The 19,216-nt window shown below is 41.7% G+C and overlaps 1 protein-coding gene and 1 pseudogene across 1 annotated transcript in view; both read left to right on the top strand.

Annotated features, from left to right (window-relative positions):
- The first annotated feature begins 3,208 nt into the window (after positions 1-3,208).
- On the top strand, positions 3,209-4,109 carry LOC143925586 (uromodulin pseudogene; annotated as a pseudogene).
- A 9-nt stretch (positions 4,110-4,118) lies between these two features.
- Positions 4,119-19,216, top strand: part of LOC143925585 (uromodulin-like) — a gene marked incomplete at its 5' end in the record, with an annotated part of 42,064 nt that continues 26,966 nt past the window's right edge. The window contains 5 exon segments of the mRNA XM_077450060.1: positions 4,119-4,254; positions 9,502-9,704; positions 12,068-12,222; positions 14,821-15,069; positions 17,600-17,656. Coding sequence (XP_077306186.1) covers positions 4,119-4,254; positions 9,502-9,704; positions 12,068-12,222; positions 14,821-15,069; positions 17,600-17,656 — 800 coding nt within the window.

The following is a 19,216-nucleotide window of genomic DNA, read 5'->3' as shown; positions in this document are numbered from 1 at the left end:
CCCAAAAAGCTCTCTATATATACGCTGTTACCTTACAGCGGTAAGGTAAGGGGACATCCATAACTGGTATATACGGGACCACCAAGGCCATATCCCCTTCCACCAGCACCACTGCCCTTCCCATTGCAACAGCTCCACATCGTATATCTTGTTGAAGAAGTCACATCCTATGCGATTTTGAGAATAATCGCAGCACTTTGCACTGAAAACTGACTTTTTGTCTGACACACTTATATTTTTTGTCACTGAATTATTATTTATGTTTGAAGGTTTGCCTATGTGCACCACAGCAGAACACCTGCACTTTATGCAATTTTAGGATCGCAACACGCTGCACTTTTGAATGTTATATTGCGTTTTTTCTTCTTTTTTCTTGTTTTTATTATTTCACGGTTTTATGTTGTAGATTTTACACTAATAGCAACAAACATTATTGTTTTATCAGCCACAGCGGCACATTGGAATATTTGCACTTTTATGCGACTACAGGATCGCAACACGTTGCACTTTGGATTTTATATGAATTTTCACTATTTTATGTATTTATGTTGTGGACTATTAGTAGAAATGAGTGTTGCTGTTCAAACTAGTCACATAGATATACCCAGACCTGTATTGTTTACTGGATATCCCCCCATTGCGAATTTTATATACTGCTTTTATCAATAGATATATCCTCCTTGTGTACAGCGCACCACTACCTTTCTTACTCATTATTCCCCGGGGTTCAGATATTTCCCTTTCAGTGTGTGCAGCAGTACCCTATCTCCCTCTATTTCCCTGACGTGGCGCAGGAATACTTCTTTTCCACTAATCTTGGTGATACTTTTTCAGCTTTGGGTGTTTCCTGCTCACCCCAACATTATTAAGGGGCATTTTTTAAGCAAATGTGTAATAAATATAAAGACATATCAGACACGGTGCCAGTTAGCAAAGTCTGTGCAACAGTTTGTTTATGCATTTGTGACCTCTGCATTATAGTGTAAATGATTAATTAATTTTGTAGGTAACTAGACCTGAGACAAGTTTACTGCTGGAGATGAGACAGATTGTTAAATTCCAAATAGAAGGTTTTACAAAGCAAGCAATGATCTTGATACCTTATCGCTTCTTTCCTTGATGTCAATTATTTCCAATGGGGAGGGTGGATTAAATAGCCCTGGGACCCTAGGTGGATTCTATTCTGTACCTATGATTGGAATGGTCACACTATTCTATTACTATTACCCCAATGAGGCATCTGGGTGATGTGTAGCCTGCTTCCATACACTGAGGGACCGCTTTGGGAATACTTGTGCAATCGGTATGATGGTTGGATTAAAGATTTGGAGCAACGCACCGGATTTGCATTCAGTGTGCATAGTAGTCTGGTTGAAAAAGTCCAACCAGTTCAACCAATAGAAGGGGAGAAAATAAATGTAAAAACTCCCATTTTATGCAATTGTACATTACAACAATCCTATACCCAATGTTGATGCAGAGGAAGCCAACTAAAAAAACAAACAAACAGCAAAGCATGATCCAATTTGCTCCAGCAAGGTGAAAAAAATTCCTTCCTGATCCCCCGACCATCAACTTTACCTATAAATATGTTAAATATTAAAATGTTAAAATCCAAAACATGTAATGGACTCAACAGCCAAATGTGTTTCAAGGACCTCAGCTCACCCCCATCATCAGGACTTAACATGGTAGTAAACTACCGCATGCCAAAATCCTCTGACAGGCGAGGTTGTTATAAAAGAAGAGATCATGGTAGGTTCTTCTGTTATAAATGTCTCCCTTCCCTGTCAGGGGTAATGCAATCTGAGCCACGCATGTGCAGCTCCGACTGCAATTATGGCACTCTCTGCATGTCGTGGTGAAGTGACGTGTGATATCACTGAAGCCCGACATTTAGACGTTCAAAGATTCGTAACCCAGAAAGAGCCATGGCAGCCCAGCGCTGTAGGGCTCTGTTTGTAGGTAAGTCTCTCATAATGTACTAATATGATGTGCAAACTAGTACATTATGATTGCAACCTTGAAGGGGGCACGTTTTTGCACTTTCTCAAGGAGAATTTACCAGGGCTTTAAGGGAACGGTTTTCAGAGGACTGAAGCTGGAAAGGGATAAGGATAATTGTGTACCAAATATCCCAATCTCCTTGCTGCATTCATCAGCTGCTGAAAGTTCTGAAGGAGAATCAAGACTTTTAGTACACAATTTTCCTGATCCCAATTCCAGCTTCTGTGTTTGTGTTCTCCAAAACCCATTTTCCTCAGCCCTAATGAAGGGGGTGGGCTGAGTCCTCCAAAACTCATCAATATCGTTACTGACATTTCCTGAAACTGATACTAATTAAAAACATTTTTTTTTTTTTAAATACTGTCAAAAATATACTGATCCTGACCTTTAACGCTGACCTTTTACTCTGGCATTGACTCAAACACTAATCTAGACACTGACCTTGATGAAACCTTGATCTAGGTATTTTTTCTTTCCTTTTTTATTATTTTCTTTTCTTTTTTTACACATTTTTTCTCTCTTTGCAAGGAAAGAGAAAGATACAATGTATATTTACCAACCATTCACAGAGAGAAAAACATGGGGGTGGGATTCACAGTGACTAATCACTGTGATAACCAATCAGGGGCTATCACAGTGATCAGGTGACTCAGAACCAGGGTTTTCAGGTTCCGATTGTTAATATGGGACCTGGGGCTCTCGATGAGACTCCGGTCTCTGTGCTGGGAGTGCACTGTGTGGCCACGCTTCCAGCACAAAGACAGATACACAGATATGCGTCCCCATGGAAAAAAGCCCAGACCAGTGAGGGCGCATATCTGTGTACTGTTGGTGTCAAGGGGTTTAGATGGTTAATGGGGGTTTAGATGAAGTCATGACCCTTGGTATTTCTGAAATAGTTTGAAAGATGTTTCACCAGAAGCTACTGAGGTTCCTGCATGACCATACAGTGTGCATCAGATCTGCCTCAATGCTCCTATTTGTGGTTTTCCTGGCTGTGATACAGAATTGATAAATGTCCCCCCCCCCCCCCCCCCATTGCTCCTGCGAAGGATTGTTGTAGGTACAGGAGTTATATTTGTGAATGGGTCTCAAAACATTGAGGGACCTGACCCCTTTTTGTTACCACACTGATCCCATGACCCCCATTCTGACCTTATGTCCAATTATTACTCTTCTTATCTAGTGCTGTGATACCTAATATACTAAGGAAAATACTAAGGATATACTAAGGAAAACACACTTTCTCTTTTTAGGAACTTGTTCATATTCTGACTGCCACCCAAATGCCACTTGTTCGGAGTTTGGAGGATACGGGGAGTGCACATGTAAAGAGGGATTTGCTGGAGATGGAAAATCTTGTAATGATATAGATGAATGTCAGGAATATCACATCAACAATTGTTATTATTATGGTGGTGGTTCCTGGGTGAACACTGTTGGATCTTACACCTGTAATTGTAGAACTGGATATGACTATAAAGAAGGATTTGGCTGTGTTGATATTGATGAGTGTGCGGACAGCTCTCTGAATGACTGTCATCCAGTAGCTATATGTACAAATTATTATGGATATTACACCTGTACTTGTCCCTATGGATATTACGGAGATGGAAGACACTGTGAGGTCAGGAACACTGTGTGTCTCTACTGAAGACTGCATTAAGACCATTGGATCATATTCCTGTACTGACCCTTGCTCCAACCACACCGTACTTAATGACCCCTGGCGCAGTACTTCTAATACATACAATTATAATTACTGGTATAACTGGTATCATTGTGACAATGGTCTGTCCGGTTGGTATCGGTTTAAAGGAGAATATGACCAGCAAATCCCCGAGCACTGCGTACCACAACACAGCTGTGGGACTGATATCCCCATCTGGATGAAAGGCTCCCACCCTACAGGCAGTGATGTCATTGTGAATCGTACCGCTTGTCCCAACTATTATCAGGGATGCTGTACATATCGTTATAATATTTCTGTAAAAATGTGCCCAGGAGGATTTTATGTATATAAGCTACAAAGACCACCAACCTGTGACTCCACCTATTGTACAGGTAAGTATTTACACAAAGCATAATTCAGTATGTTGTCTTAAACATTCTTTGTGTTTCCTTCTCTCCTAGAATCTAGTTATAGCTGCTCAGGGGTGGACTGCGCTCCAGATGAGGAATGTAGAATTGTGGGCGGAGTTCCCGGCTGTTACTGTAAATCTGGAATACAAATAGGAAATCTAGCAGGTACTGTAGGTTAGAAAACATGAGGATTTCTATTTAAAGGAAACTACAAAAGTCTTATAACTTTTCAAAGAGGTCAACCTATGAAGGATTTACTAGGGTATCAGCCCAGTGAATCCTCTTTGCGGCCATTTTCCCTCATGGTAGTCTATTGCATCCTTCTGACATGTCACTCACCCCATGTCACTAGTACAGTAATCTGTCCCACCACTTCAATCCCGGGCACTTCCACCCTTTTCCTGCCCGGACCAATTTAAAGCTTTGCAGCGCTGTCACACTTTGAATGCAACTGCGTGTTCATGCAACACTGTTCCCGTATGAAATATTTAGCAAATTTTGAGACAGATAGAGCTTTATTTTGGTGGTATTTATTCACCACTGGGTTTTGTTATGCTTTGATCAATAAATGAAAAAATACTGCAGGGTTTTTTTTTTTTTTGTTTGTTTGTTTTTTTTCAAAATTCTATATTTTCTTAGTTTCTGTTATAACATTTTACAAATAAATAATATTTCTTCATAAATGTAGGCCAAAATGTATTCTGCTACATTTCTTTGGTAAACAAAAAATAATCAAAATCAGTGTAAATTGTGTCTAGTCTATAAGAAAGATTATGGAGTCCTCAAACTATGGCATATATCTACAATTCAATCAATCCTGATGTACTGACAGCCTATCCCTTGAGGCCCTAAAATGCCAGGACAGTACACATCTCCCATCAAAATACCCCTTTTTGGAAAGTAAACAGTCCAAGGTATTTAGTAAGAGCCATGGTGAGTTTTTTTAAATTGTAATTTTTTCAATTTTTTGGGGGAAAATAAAGACATTATTATTATTTTTTTACATAATGTCACAAGTGCAGTACAGCATCATCATATAACTGGTATGGTGGAGATAAGTGACACTACTGGTGACAGTATGAAAAAAATACAAATGTTTAATATATATACTGTATATAAAATAATTTTTTTTTATTAGGGCCGGTTCACACAGCGAAGCGAGGCGAGGCGACACGGCTCGCCTCGCCTCGCTCCCGCAAGTCGCCCCCGTTCTGTACAATGGCTCCGACTCAGAAAAAAGGTTCCTGTACTACTTCGGGGCGACTTCGGGGGCGACTTGCATTGACTTCTATACAGAAGTCTTCTGCAAGTCGCCGCTGAGCTCCCCGCAGGTCGCGGCGAGGTAAGTCGGAGACGCCTCGCCGCGCCTCGCTGTGTGAACCGGCCCTTACTGTTTTATGATTTTGTTTTTTACACACTGTGATCAGAGAACTACAGAGTTAGGTGTTTTTTTTTTTTTTACACATTATGATCGCTTATAACAGTGAATATCACTGATAAAAACAACATTTTTTACTGAATGAAATCCATTCAATCTGTGTGTATTGTAGTGATTAGCTGTGATTGGCCACAGATAATCACATGGTACAGATGGCCTGTGACTGGCCCTGTCTGCACAATTGAATCACTGTGACCAATCACAGCTAACAACACCACAGCACTCAATGAATGGCATTAATGAAAGTTGTATAAAAAAAAAAAAAATAGGTTGTGCTAGGTTAAAAATAAAGTGTAAAATACAGTAGCTGCTAGCACATATATACTGGAATAACAACATAAGAATCAACAAGAATTACGTACAAGGTGCAGAGCTTAAAAAAGTGTAAGAAATCAGATTATCAGTCCAATTTACATAATCATAGTTGAATAGTGGTAATTATTAAGACAGGGGAAAGGAGTATCCAAAGAGGAGCCATCACCATCACCCGTTCACACTGCCTCTTACCCCTCAAAGTGGACCCCCCACCAAGGAAGGTCAATCAAGCCTGTTTAAAGTAATCCTGGGATGGTGTCACTGGATTGTGTCCCCGGCTTCTCCTTACATTATTCATGATGAAACGCATGGGGCGGAGTTGTGACGTGTGACGTCATTGCGTACCAGGACGCAGGAGTCATCTTGTTGGTTGGAAAAAAATGGTTTCTCTGTATTGATGCTTGTATAGATTTTTCCCAAATTGGCAAAGATACTGTGGGCAGTGGAGGAGTATCTTGTGAAAGGGTTATGATGATGGCTCCTCTTTGGATACCCCTTTGCTCTTTTCTCTTAATAATCACCACTATTCAGCGTTCTTATACGGACCCACTACGATTATGTAAATTGGATTGATAATCTGATTTCTTATATTTTTTAAGCGCTGCACCTTGTCTGTAATTCATGTGATCTGCTGTGATTGGTCACAACAATCACATGGTACTGGCAGCAGCCTGGAACATTGATCTGCCATCAGCTGTTGTGTTTGAGGCATGTTGTGGGTAGGATGTCATATGACGTCAATCCAGAATGAGAGCGCTCCCACCTAACCGTCATTTGTCTATAAGCTGGGTGGGAAGAAGCTAAGGAACCAAAGGGTCTGAAGGGCAAGAAAAATAACACTGGTAGCAAAGTATTGGAGCTGGAAAAAGACCCCCCAGTTTTCTTTAGAAAATGTGAATAGGACAGAGAGCTGATTTATCTTCCTAGGCCCTGAAGTATGGGATGTAGCCGGTCCCCCTGAAGCACATTGTTTTATGGTGTGGGGTTTTCTTTCACCCATGGGTTCATAGATTTCTTCCAAGGGGTCAGCGCAGACCATTCTTATTTTAAGAGAAGTCTATTTGGAGTCTGTGATGGAACCGATCCCACACTCTGATTGAGTGCTCCCGTCAGTATACCGCTTCCTAAGTCTGGATATAGATATCAGATATTCCAACTGCTCACAAGCACAAAACAAGACTTGTTTAGCTGCTCAACATGGACTGATTTATTAGGACCAAAATGACAAGTATTTATAATACAGTAGAAGACTAAAACCTAACCTAATTAGCATGAGTTCATTATCTAATCATTGACCCAGACTAGTTGTCTGAGAGATAGGACTTTTCAGGGTAAGACTTTGTCTCCTAGCTCACTGATTGACTATTCAATAAACATTACCATAAACATAAACACCGAGTTAATTAGCACAAACAACAATGTGTTGATTACTCGTGCAAGCCGGACTAGACTCATTTACACAACAGACAGGTGGCTGGAGTTGATGACATTAGCATCTAACAGTTTGTATCCCAACAGTGTCATTCAGTCTATTGCTAATATGGCAAATACATATCCAGAGTCTGTGTGTCTTGGGGGGGGGACATGGATCTGAATCCAAATAACACCACCTCAGGGGTCCCCAGGCATACAGCTCACAAAGAGCATCGTTCCCCCAAATGCCAGGGCCCATAATCGCAAGGCAAGAGGCTCGCATTCTTTCCCCTCCAACAGCCTCTGTCCGGCTAGGTCTGTCACAGAGTCATTGCTTTCTTTTAAACACAAACTTTTTTTTCCCCAATAGCCCCATTTAAAGCCCATTACAGATCCAGTGCCTTGCATCTAAACCCTTTCTAAATATGTGAAGACCACAGACAAAATTACTAGCTGGAGCTCTCCATACTCTGCTGGAGATGATTAAAAAAAAATAATAATAATTGTATTGTTGTTTATCTTTAGTGTAAAAAAAAGTAGCTTAGGATGGGAACAATTTCAGCTCAACCAGGCAATTATTTATTTATTTTTCCAAACAGGTTATCATTTAGCTTTGACAATATGGCCGTTTGATAAGTGGAATAGAAGTGTACTAGTCTGGTATCTTTGGGGAGGGGATTATGCACACTTTTAAGTTTTGACAAATAATAAAAAAAAAAATACTGTTTTAAAAATAAACATGTTTTGACTTATAAGAAGTCCATCTCCTTTCTTTGGATCAGTTTCTGTGCCTTTGTTGAGCCCCTTAGATATTAGGTCCAGGCTGTACTGAGAACATTGCTTTCTGTCCAAATCCTCATTCATTCATAACACGTCTATGTTCTAAGCCACACCCCCAGCCATTCTGCTGCCAAATGCCAAATCCTCAGTGGCCAATAAAGCCTGGGGCATTTAACACTTGAATGGCAAGGGTTGGGGCATAGCATTAAGAGGGGGTGGAGCATAGTGGTAACTTGTGCAAAGGTCACATCCTCTATAAATCCAAAGTTTTGTCTCTAATTTGAAGTATAATAAATGTACTTCCATGCTCAGGGCCGGCACTCCAGCGGCAGTGTTACCTTAGTTCACAACTGGCTCAGCTTAATCCAAGAACTTGTTTTTCTTCTTTTTTTTTATATTGATTCATATCAATTTATGAACACAAAATTGGGAATGTCCAATTCCCCCAAATATACGGATTACTATGGCCATGGTTGAATAGTACTGTCTGCATGGCCTTGAGCTCTAAGAGGGTTCTTCAAGATCAAGGATCTCCAAGCTAAGGCCCTCCAGCTGTTGTAGAACTACATGTCCCATGTGGCATTGCAAAATTCTGACATTCACAGACATGACAAGGCATGATGGGAATTGTTGTTCCTGAACAACTGGAGGGCCGTAGTTTGGAAACCCCCTATTCTAGATGAAATCTCCATATAAAATGCCCCAACCCTTTCAAAATCAGTTCAGGTGTTAATGGACATCATTATTCTTTGGAGTGCTGGTCTTCAAGGATGACATGAGGGAATTTAAATTGTGTTCCATATGTCACTTTCCTTCTGGAAAAGAGTAGCTAATACATTTACCCCCCCCCCCCCCCCCTTTTAGTGTACAGGTAAAAGATCTTTTTAAATGCATACAACCCAACCCCCCATTCTCTCATTTACTTAATATAATCAACATATTTAAAGGATAAGTTCACCTTTTTACATTTCAGCCTGTAAGACATTGCATCCACATCAGAATGCAGGTGCAACGCCTGGATCCTGCAGACAATCTCAGTATACTGTCTTCCCATACATTGTACGGGGAGGCAGATACTGAATGACAGGAAGGCTCAATGACTTACCTGGAGCGCTCACCAGTGCCAGGGTAGTTCACTGAGAACTAAAAGCCATCAGCTGCAATGGATGTCAGTAGTTGTAGTTCTTCCATTCACAGAAATCTGTGAATGAATGGTGCGGCCGGGTGGCAGCAACATGCGGGAAGAAGATCCCCAGCTTGCTGTTACAGGGGAGGCAGCAGGTCAGGGAGAGGCTGCAGGAGTGGGAACCTGTTACATGTTCCCAAAGGTGAACTTATCCCCTAACCAATCCTTTGTGAGTGAAACAGATGAGTCAGTTTGATGACAAAGTCAATCTTCTATTATATTATATTATATATCATATTGACATCATATATCAATATTCTTCTTCTTTCTACTTGTGTAGATGACCTTACACCACAAGTCACCTGTGGCCTGGGGAATATAGAAGTGCGGTTCAGCAAATGTCTTGTGGAGAAGTGGGGATATAACACTTCATCCATCCATCTGAGAGATTATTCTTGCAGAGGAATCCTTGAAAGAAGTAATAAAAGTTACATCACTTTCATCACACGGCCAACAGGTGGCAGTTGTGGGGGATCCAGTTGGGTACGTAGATGACCATTTTCATGTTATCTATTGATGTTGTATTCATGAAATGTTTTCATTGCCATTGTCCCCATTTGTTTTAGCCCAGGCTTGTCACTTCTCATCACAATTAAATGGGCATTTGATGTTTAAAAACAAATGGCCAGTCTTGTACTGAGTGTGAATGAAAACATGTTCATCTCTGAATCCTTATATCACCTTCTCTAATGCCCCATACACACGATCAGAAATTCCATCAGAAAAAATGTAAATGAATTACGCTCAAGTGTGCCTTGCATACATACGGTCACACAAAAGTTTGCCGAACTTACGACTGCCAAGAACGCGGTGACGTACAACTCTACAACGAGCTGAGAAAATGGAGTTCAATGCTTCTGAGCATGCCTCGAATTGTTTCTGAGCATTTCCGATCGTAACGTTTTACACCCCTGAAAAATTGAGAACCTGCTCTCAATATTTTGCTGGCTGGAATTCAGCCAGCAAAAGTCCGATGGAGCGTACACACGGTCACATTTTACGACCAATAGCTCACATTGGTCCTTTTCCGATCCTTTGTACGGGGCATAAGTGTATTCACTGAGTTGTGCTCAATATCCAGCTCATTCATGGAGAAGTCAGTTCATAAAAATGTTTTAATAATGGACTCTGAGAAGGTGATATAAGGATATGGAGTTAAACTTTTGTTATTCAAACTAAGTACATCAATGGGCATGCTACTCTTATGTTACTTTTTTTTTAATCAGTTTATGATTATGTATGTGAAGTCGTTAACTTCATTTTAACACATCTGATATGCAATCAAACATTAACCCGTCTGTATTTTAATAAGAGACAACAAGGACTGAATTTAATAAACATAAAGGATGTACCTGACATGTTCCAAATATACAACAGACTTCCTGAAGTAATCAGATAGTAGAAATAACTAAGGGGGTAATTAGATAAAGCAAGTAAACCCCGGAATAGTCACCTACCCAACATCCTTTCTACCCATTCTCTGTCCAATCCAAAGGCTACATTCTGATGAATACTAATGTGAAATTAAAATCCTCATTTGATAAATGTATATTTGTGATGAGAAGGTTTGATTCTGAGTATGTCTTATGCTGCGTACACACGATCGAATTGTCAGGCGTACTTAGTCCGGCAAACAATCCGGCAGATAGTCCGGCGGACTTTCTACCGAACGGACTTGGCCACACACGGACACACAGAAAGTCCGGCGTTTGCTAGCGCGATGACGTACAGCACCTACGACGGGACTAGAAAAAGGAAGTTCAATAGCCAGTAGCCAATAGCTTCCTTTTCGTACTTGCTTCTGAGCATGCGTCATTCTTAGTCCGCCGGACAAGCACACTGACGAACGTATTGTCCGCTGAAACCCAAGTCTGGCGGAAAGATTGGACTACAAAAATACTTTCTAAGTCCGCCGGACTTTACGATGAGAAAGTCCGCTGAAGCCCACACACGATCGAATTGTCCGGCGAAATGCGTTTCGGCGGACTAAATACGCCGGACAATTTGATCGTGTGTACGTGGCATTAGCAGACTTGCCAGTTTCTCAATAAGAATCCATAAAATGATTTGTAAATCAAAAGTGTTTAGAAGAGATTGGAGATCAGCAGATGTAACAATATGACTGAGCTCTGGATTTCCCCTTGAAGAACAGGAAACCCAAATAGTTGTAGAAGGTGACTCCGTCCAGGAGGTGAATGATCTCTATGGTGGAGGATACAACAGGGACAAGCAGAGAGTGATCAGTAAACCAATCATTGATCACTTTATTGATAAGTTAACACATATTGTTGCCTTTCTTTGACTAAAATGGCTGCTCACACCATGAGGCAGGCTGCAGAAGAAATTAGCTGGATACATGACTATATTATATAATAAGTCCTATTTCCTAAGAGAAAAAAAAGAAAAACATTTTTGCCTGGAATTGTTCTTTTTTTTTTTTTCGTAAATATTTTTTACTGAAAATATTAAATTTTCAATCCTCAAACAGAAAGAGGTAGATTTACAAAGCTTGTACCCAACCCGCTACTAATGTTTCCTTTTACTGCGTTGATATTATGTCTTTGTACCTAATATCATGCGGGTTTAATCACATTAACATATATGTAAATAGGTAATTATTACCAAGTTATTAATTTATATTGGAAGCATTTATGAGTAATTTAGATTTACCTGTGACTATAATCAATTGATCTGTATAGAAGATCTACAATGAAATATAGAAAAAGAAAAGAACAAGGAAAGAAAAAGAAAACGGAAATAAAATAAAGAAAAACATCCTTTACATTAGTAATACAATTGTTGTTTGTAATTTTTCTTTAATGTTTACTATAAATGTTATTTTACAGAATAATGGAAGCGTTATCAGATATACAAATACTGTATACCTAGCATCATATTCTGACGGAGTGATTGTAAGAGATGGGAACCCCATTGACTTTTATTGTGATTATCCATTAGACATGGAGATCCACCTTCTAACCGCTATCAGCTCCTACATAGTGTGAGTCGCTTTTCCTTACCATTCAGGTGTAGCGCTGAATGAGATGAAATTGCCTGCAGATGTTGTAACCAAACCAACTGGTGTCCAGTTCTATTCCTTTAATTTTTAATTTTTCTTTAATGTTTACTATAAATGTTATTTTACAGAATAATGGAAACGTTATCAGATATACAAATACTGTATACCTAGCATCATATTCTGACGGAGTGATTGTAAGAGATGGGATCCTATGTTTATATAGCACCAACATACTCCAGAGTGATGTACACATCAGGCTCCACTTTATACATCAGCATTACAGTCACCCTACCAGTCGCACAGACAGATATATAACAAATCTAGGGGGTGATGTGATAAAATTTGAATTAATATGTTATTGAACATCAAAAATCAGCTGAAGGGATCCTGTTATATTAGTACATACAGACTCCATTTGGTCAGTGCCCCCGGTTTATCACCCACATAGGTGTGTGCACAGGGTATGCCAGGTGTGCCTGGGCACACACCCTTATCAACCTGTGCTGAGCAGATTCCACCTGCTGCTTGGCTGCAGAGAAAGATACTGGGAAATCTCTGTCCTCAGTCCATCTCTCTGTCTCCAAAGTGAGACATTAGGGGTTTGTTTAGACACATAATATTTCACCAAAGCCCCCCAATGAAGCTCCTAAATTGTAAAAATAATAATAATACAAAAAACTGTAAAAACATCAATCTCATGCTCTACTGACCTTGTCCACTGCTCTACCGACACCGCCCATTTCCCTACAGCCCTATACAGTATATATAAAGTATATACACATGTTTGTGTGTTTGAGCTGTAGGGTGCAAACACTAATGCAATAGGCTGCGCACACCTATGATCACCACACTGCCTTAGGCCTCTTTCACACGGGGCGGATCAGTAATGATCCGCCCCGTGAAGATCCGCTCGCTCAGCGGGGATCGCTCCGTTGTCCCCGCTGAGCCAGCTGCGGACAGGGCGGTCTCCGCACACTGTGCAGGGACAGCCCTGTCAGATCTCCGCTCTCCTCTATGGGGATCGGACAAGCACGGACCGTCTGTCCGTGTTCGTCCGATCCGCTCTGCAGACGGATAGAAAAATAGGATTTTCCTCCGTCTGCAGAACCGGACTGTTGCGGAGGCGGACGAAATCGGGTGTCTGCGGATGCTCATCCGCAGACACCCGCTATCCCATAGGGATGAATGTATGTCCGTATTTCATCCGCAAACGGATGGATGAAATACGGACATACCGTCCGCATGTGTGAAAGGGGCCTTAGGCTGGGAGGCTGCAGATGTAGAATGAGCAGCAAATTATAAATTATAAGAAGAGTCAGCTGTATATGGTCCTTTGTGTAACCCGGGCGGTAGGCTGTTCTACTCATGACACCAGACCCTTTCCTAGATCTGGCATGCAAATAATACACAAATAAATGCAGCAGAAAGAGCCCCTTGTGTAAACCTTTACCTTGTACTGTGCATATATCAATATTGTGTGACTATTCACTTTAATTATCCAATCATGAGCAGAAAAAGCAAAAAAGGAACTTGATTTTCACATAATTGAAGTGAAAATTCACACAATGTATTGTGTGAGAGTTCTGAACTCATTTAGTAAATCAGTCTCTATCTTCCTACCATGCACTCCCTCGTAGAATGAGATGAGGTTGGTTACAAACCTTCTAAAAGTGAGATGAGATTTTAATTTATTATTTTAACCTTTTCACTGCCAGGCCCTGCGCTCCACTTTGAAACTTAACGGGCCAGACTATTTTTGCAATTTTTTCTATTTCTTTTTTATTTTCCCTTACAACTTTCAGAGTTTGTAAAAGACCCCCCCCCCAAAAAAACAAAAAAAAACAAAAAAAAAACATATATTTTCTGGAAGCACCTGACCTGTAGAATAAAAATAAGGCACTATTGATTTTTAAGGCACCACGATATGTGCGCAATTGTTTATTAAAACAATATTTTTGCTAAAGGTACACTAAAATCATTATTAGTGGATTCATACATTGCAAAATTAAAAATTGCATTGAGTTAATAAACAAATATTTGTCAATTTTGAAAATGAGCCATTGTGCCAAGTTGTGAAAATCGAACATACGCAAATGTGTAAATATCAAAATTTCTCTAAAAGTCTAGAGGTTTTCATTTTTTTCCTTAAAGCTTTCAGAGTTTTTTTAAAATCCCTCCAAACCATATATTTTATGAGAGCACATGACCTGTAGTATAAAGAGAAGGGGCTCCTGATTTTAACACCCTGCTATATTTGCGCAAATGTTTATCAAAACAATATAGTGGCTTAAAATATTCTAAAATCATTTTATATATATATATATATATAATTTTTTTCAATTTGAAAATATTTTTGTTTATAGCGGAAAAAGTAAATAAACGCAGAGGTGATCAAATACCAGCAAAAGAAAGCTCTATTTGTGGCGGGGGGACATACATTTTATTTGGGTACAGTGTCACATGACTGCACAATTGTCAGTTAAAGTAACGCAGTGCCGTATCACAAAAAATAGCCTGGTCATGAAGGGGGGTAAATCTTCTGGAGGTAAAGTGATTAATAATGATTATATTCTATTACAGCTCGGCTACTATCACTGTGGCTGGAACAGCAAATTTCACAATAAAGATGGGTCTATTCCAAGATTCCGGCTACACCACCCCGTATACCGCCTCCCAGGTGTGGCTGAACTCCTCCTCCATCCTATATGTCGGTGTCATTGTAACCGGAGCTACGGCCTCATCTCCATTTGTGCTCGTCATGAAAAACTGCTACGCCACCCCAACAGCTAACAGCACCTACGGCCCCAGATATGATATCATAACCAACCAGTAAGTTCATTATCATGTGTTGTATATTATTCTTCACAAATGATAATAAGTTTGGTCATTTCATCAGATTCCCTGTGTGGCCAAACAAATGCAGAGCAACCGATCAGATCTGCAACCAGGAAAATATGAATATTCCATTGCAGGAATAGACAGATCAGCAGAAAACCCGTATTCCTTAGATATACCTGAGTGATGAGGGCCACAGGATTCCCATCATCATTTTATCGGTGAAATGGTTGGTTGCTACTCCCTGCTCTTGACATCATTAATACAATAGCCCTACACAAGGTTACAATGCAGAAAATGCAACAGTTGGTTTTCCTACTGAGCATTTGAAGTGAGTGAAGAATGACAGTGGAGGGACAGTGGAGTGTAGGTATGGGTGGGAAATGTTTTCAAATTTGATTTAGTCATCAAATTAGTCGTTTCAGTTTTACGGGAATTTGCTAAAATTGTCCTTTTTTGTTTAACTTTTTTTCCCTTTTATTGGTTGAACTGGATGGACTTGTGTCCTTTTTCAACCAGACTTATTATGTAACTACGCTATGTTCCCAAAAGTATTGGGACACCTGCCTTTACAAGCACATGAACTTCAGTGGCATTCCAGTCATAGTCCATAGGGTTCAATTGAGTTGGCCCGCCCTTTGCAGATATACCAGCTTAAACTCTTCTGGGAAGGCCGTCCACAAGGCTTAGGAGTGTGTTTTTCAAAATGTTTGACCATTCTTCCAGAAGCGCATTTGTGACGCCAGCACTGATGGTGGGCAAGAAGGCCTGGCTTGCAGTCTCTGCTCTAATTCATCCCAAAGGTGTTCTATCGGTTGAGGCCAATCATGTTCCTCTACCTCAAATGTGCACATCCACACTATATTGCCAAAAGTATTGAACCACCCCTCCAAATAATTTGGTGGAGGGAGGATTGTGGCGTGGAGTTGTTTTTTTCAGGGCTTGGGCTTGGCCCCTTAGTTCCAGTGAAAGGAACTCTTAAAGGGTCCGCATAACAAGATATTTTGGACAATTTCATGCTCTCAACTTCATGGGAACAGTTTGAGGACGGCCCCTTCCTGTTCCAACATGAATGCGCACCAGTGCACAAATCAAGGTCCATAAAGACATGGATGAGCGAGTTTGGGGTGAAGGAACTTGAAGGAACTTGGCCTGCACGGAGTCCTGGCCTCAACCTGATAGAACACCTTTGAGATAAATTAGAGCGGAGACTGTGAGCCAGGCCTGACCTTCAACATCAGTGCCTGACCTCACAAATGCTCTTCTGGAAGAATGGTCAAACATTCCCCATAGACACCCTCCTAAACCTTGCGGACGGCCTTCCCAGAAGAGGTGAAGCTGTTGTAGCTACAAAGGGTGGGCCAACTCAATATTGAACCCTACGGACTTTAATGCATACTTACCCACCCTTCACCCATGGCGGTACAAAGCCGAATGCCTGGTGTGCTGGGCTTCTATCTGCTGTGTGAGAGTTTGGGGGAGGACATTTGGGGGAGGACATGTAGCTGAAAAGAAATAAACTCACACACAACAGATACAAACCCAGAACAGAAGACGTTCAGTTTTTTACCCCCATGGGTGAAGGGTGGGTAAGTATGCCAGTCCCTTACTAAGATGAGTCTCTTAAAAGGTGTCTCCCCACTACCCTTTTTAGCCTCCATTCAGCTTTAATTTATTTGTATTCTTTAAAAAGAAAGGAAAAATCTTGGTTGTTATATGAAAGATAAGGGCTAATGTAATACAGAGCTCACACATTTAATTTAGTATAGAAACATCAACTGTTATCACACAATAGGCAAAGAAAATACTTGTTTAATGTCTGCTGCCAGGTCATGAGCAAAATTGCCTAATTTTAACCGCAATTTTAGCCAAAATTGTCAATTTTTTTGCCAGAATTTTGCCTACCGGAGAAAAGCATTGAAATGATTGTGGGGATGACATTTTTGTGGTTTAAGGCTATTTTAGGGTGTCTTTAAAGACATTTAGGGACTTTCAATTTGAATAAAGCCTAAGTGTTTTTTTTTTTTTTTTCTAGCCCGTTTTAGTGTAACTGTTTTTGCAAATCTGAAAATGGCAAATTAAAAATAGTGTCAAATATACCCAATAAAGTGGTCAGTGAGTGTATATTGCTATTCGAAACTTCAAGTTGACAAAAAAAAATAATAAGAAAAACGAGAAAAAAAAAAAAAACCTGCCAAATAATGAAGTCTAAATATAAAAGGAAAGTTCCAAATGATTTTGCACATTGCTGTTTGTGTTTAGTTTTTCTTTCTTTATTTCATTATAAAATGAAGGATCATAAACACTGATATTAATTTAAAAAAAATAACAAAAATTAACATCCTCTAAAAATAGTTTTTTTTTTTAATGTATACAACTATGCTTGGTATATCTCTGTACTGCTTGTTTAAAAAAAATATTTTTAAACTAAATCTTTGAAAAAAAATAAATGGAAATTATTCACATTAATATCTTGATATTGTTGAAAATATTCTAATCCTTTGTCTGATGATAATGCTTTTAGATGTCCCAACAAGAACGACCCGACACTCTCTGTGCTGGAAAATGGAGTGTCCCTTAGGCCGCGTACACACGCGCGGACTGTTTGCCCAACCTTGTTCGTCAAACAGTTTGGGCAAACAGTCCGCTCAAAATTTGCATGAGCGGACTTGCCCACACACGAGCGGACTGTTTGACGAACAAGGTTGGGCAAACAGTTCGCTCAACTTTTGAAATGAACGGACTCGCCCACGTAAGGAGGAGGCAAATCCGCCCATTTCGAGCGCGTGTACAGGTAGGCGGGGCCCGCGAAGGATACGTCGCGGGCTCCGCCGCCTGGAATGGGCTTAAAGGGGAACCCCAACGCCGAAAAAAATCGGCGTGGGGGTTCCCCCCAAGTCCACACCAGACCCTTGTCCGAGCACGCTACCCGGCCGGCCAGGAAAGGGGGGCGAGCGAGCGCGCCCCCCCTCCTGAGCCGTACCAGGCCGCGTGCCCTCAACATGGGGGGTGCCTTGGGGAAGGGGGGGCCGCGCGGCCCCCCCCACCCCAAAGCACCTTGTCCCCATGTTGATGAGGACAAGGGCCTCTTCCCGACAACCCTGGCCGTTGGTTGTCGGGGTCTGCGGGCGGAGGGCTTATCGGAATCCGGGAGCCCCCTTTAAGAAGGGGGCCCCCGGATACCGGCCCCCCACCCTATGTGAATGAGTATGGGGTACAATGTACCCCTACCCATTCACCTGTGAAATAAAGTACAATAAAAAACACAACACAGAGAAAAAATATTTTATTGCACAGCTCCGGGGGTCTTCTCGCCGGACTCCTCCGCTATGTGTGTGTAGCTCTTTTGCTAGCGGAGGAGTCCGGCTTTCTTCCTCCCCGCCGCCGGCCTCTTCTCCCGACTTCGGGGGTCTTGTCCCCCTCTTCGGTTCTTCTGCCGGGCCACCGCGCCTGGTCCGGTGGCCCGGTCTTCTGTCGCCGTCTTCCGTTCTTCTGTCGCCGCCTTCGGTTCTTCTGCCGGGCCACCGCGCCTTCTTGTAGCTCTTTTACAGGCGGTGGCCCGGTCTTCTGTCGCCGATGTCGTCGCCGCCGCCGCCTTCCGTTCTTGTTCTTCTTCTTCTTCTCCTGGAGATGTTGACTCGACGAGCTCTCCGGCCGGAATGCCAGGGACGCGCTCTGCTGCCACTTATATAGTGACAATGGGGCGGGGTCACATGGTATATGTCACATGGGTTGGTCACATGGGTTGATGTCACATGGGGACTATGACATCGTAAGGGGGCGGGGTCACCATGTGACCAACCCATGTGACATATACCATGTGACCCCGCCCCATTGTCACTATATAAGTGACCGCACAGCGCGTCCCCGGCATTCCGGCCGGAGAGCTCGTCGAGTCAACATCTCCAGGAGAAGAAGAAGAAGAAGAACAAGAACGGAAGGCGGCGGCGGCGGCGGCGGCGACGACATCGGCGACAGAAGACCGGGCTACCGCCTGTAAAAGAGCTACAAGAAGGCGCGGTGGCCCGGCAGAAGAACCGAAGGCGGCGACAGAAGAACGGAAGACGGCGACAGAAGACCGGGCCACCGGACCAGGCGCGGTGGCCCGGCAGAAGAACCGAAGAGGGGGACAAGACCCCCG

Source organism: Lithobates pipiens, unplaced genomic scaffold (genome assembly GCF_037356315.1).
Source record: "Lithobates pipiens isolate NorthernLeopardFrog02 unplaced genomic scaffold, aLitPip1_a1.2 Scaffold_22, whole genome shotgun sequence".
NCBI lineage: Eukaryota > Metazoa > Chordata > Amphibia > Anura > Ranidae > Lithobates > Lithobates pipiens.
Note: the sequence above shows the minus strand (reverse complement) of the source record. Positions and strands in the feature narration are given on the sequence as shown.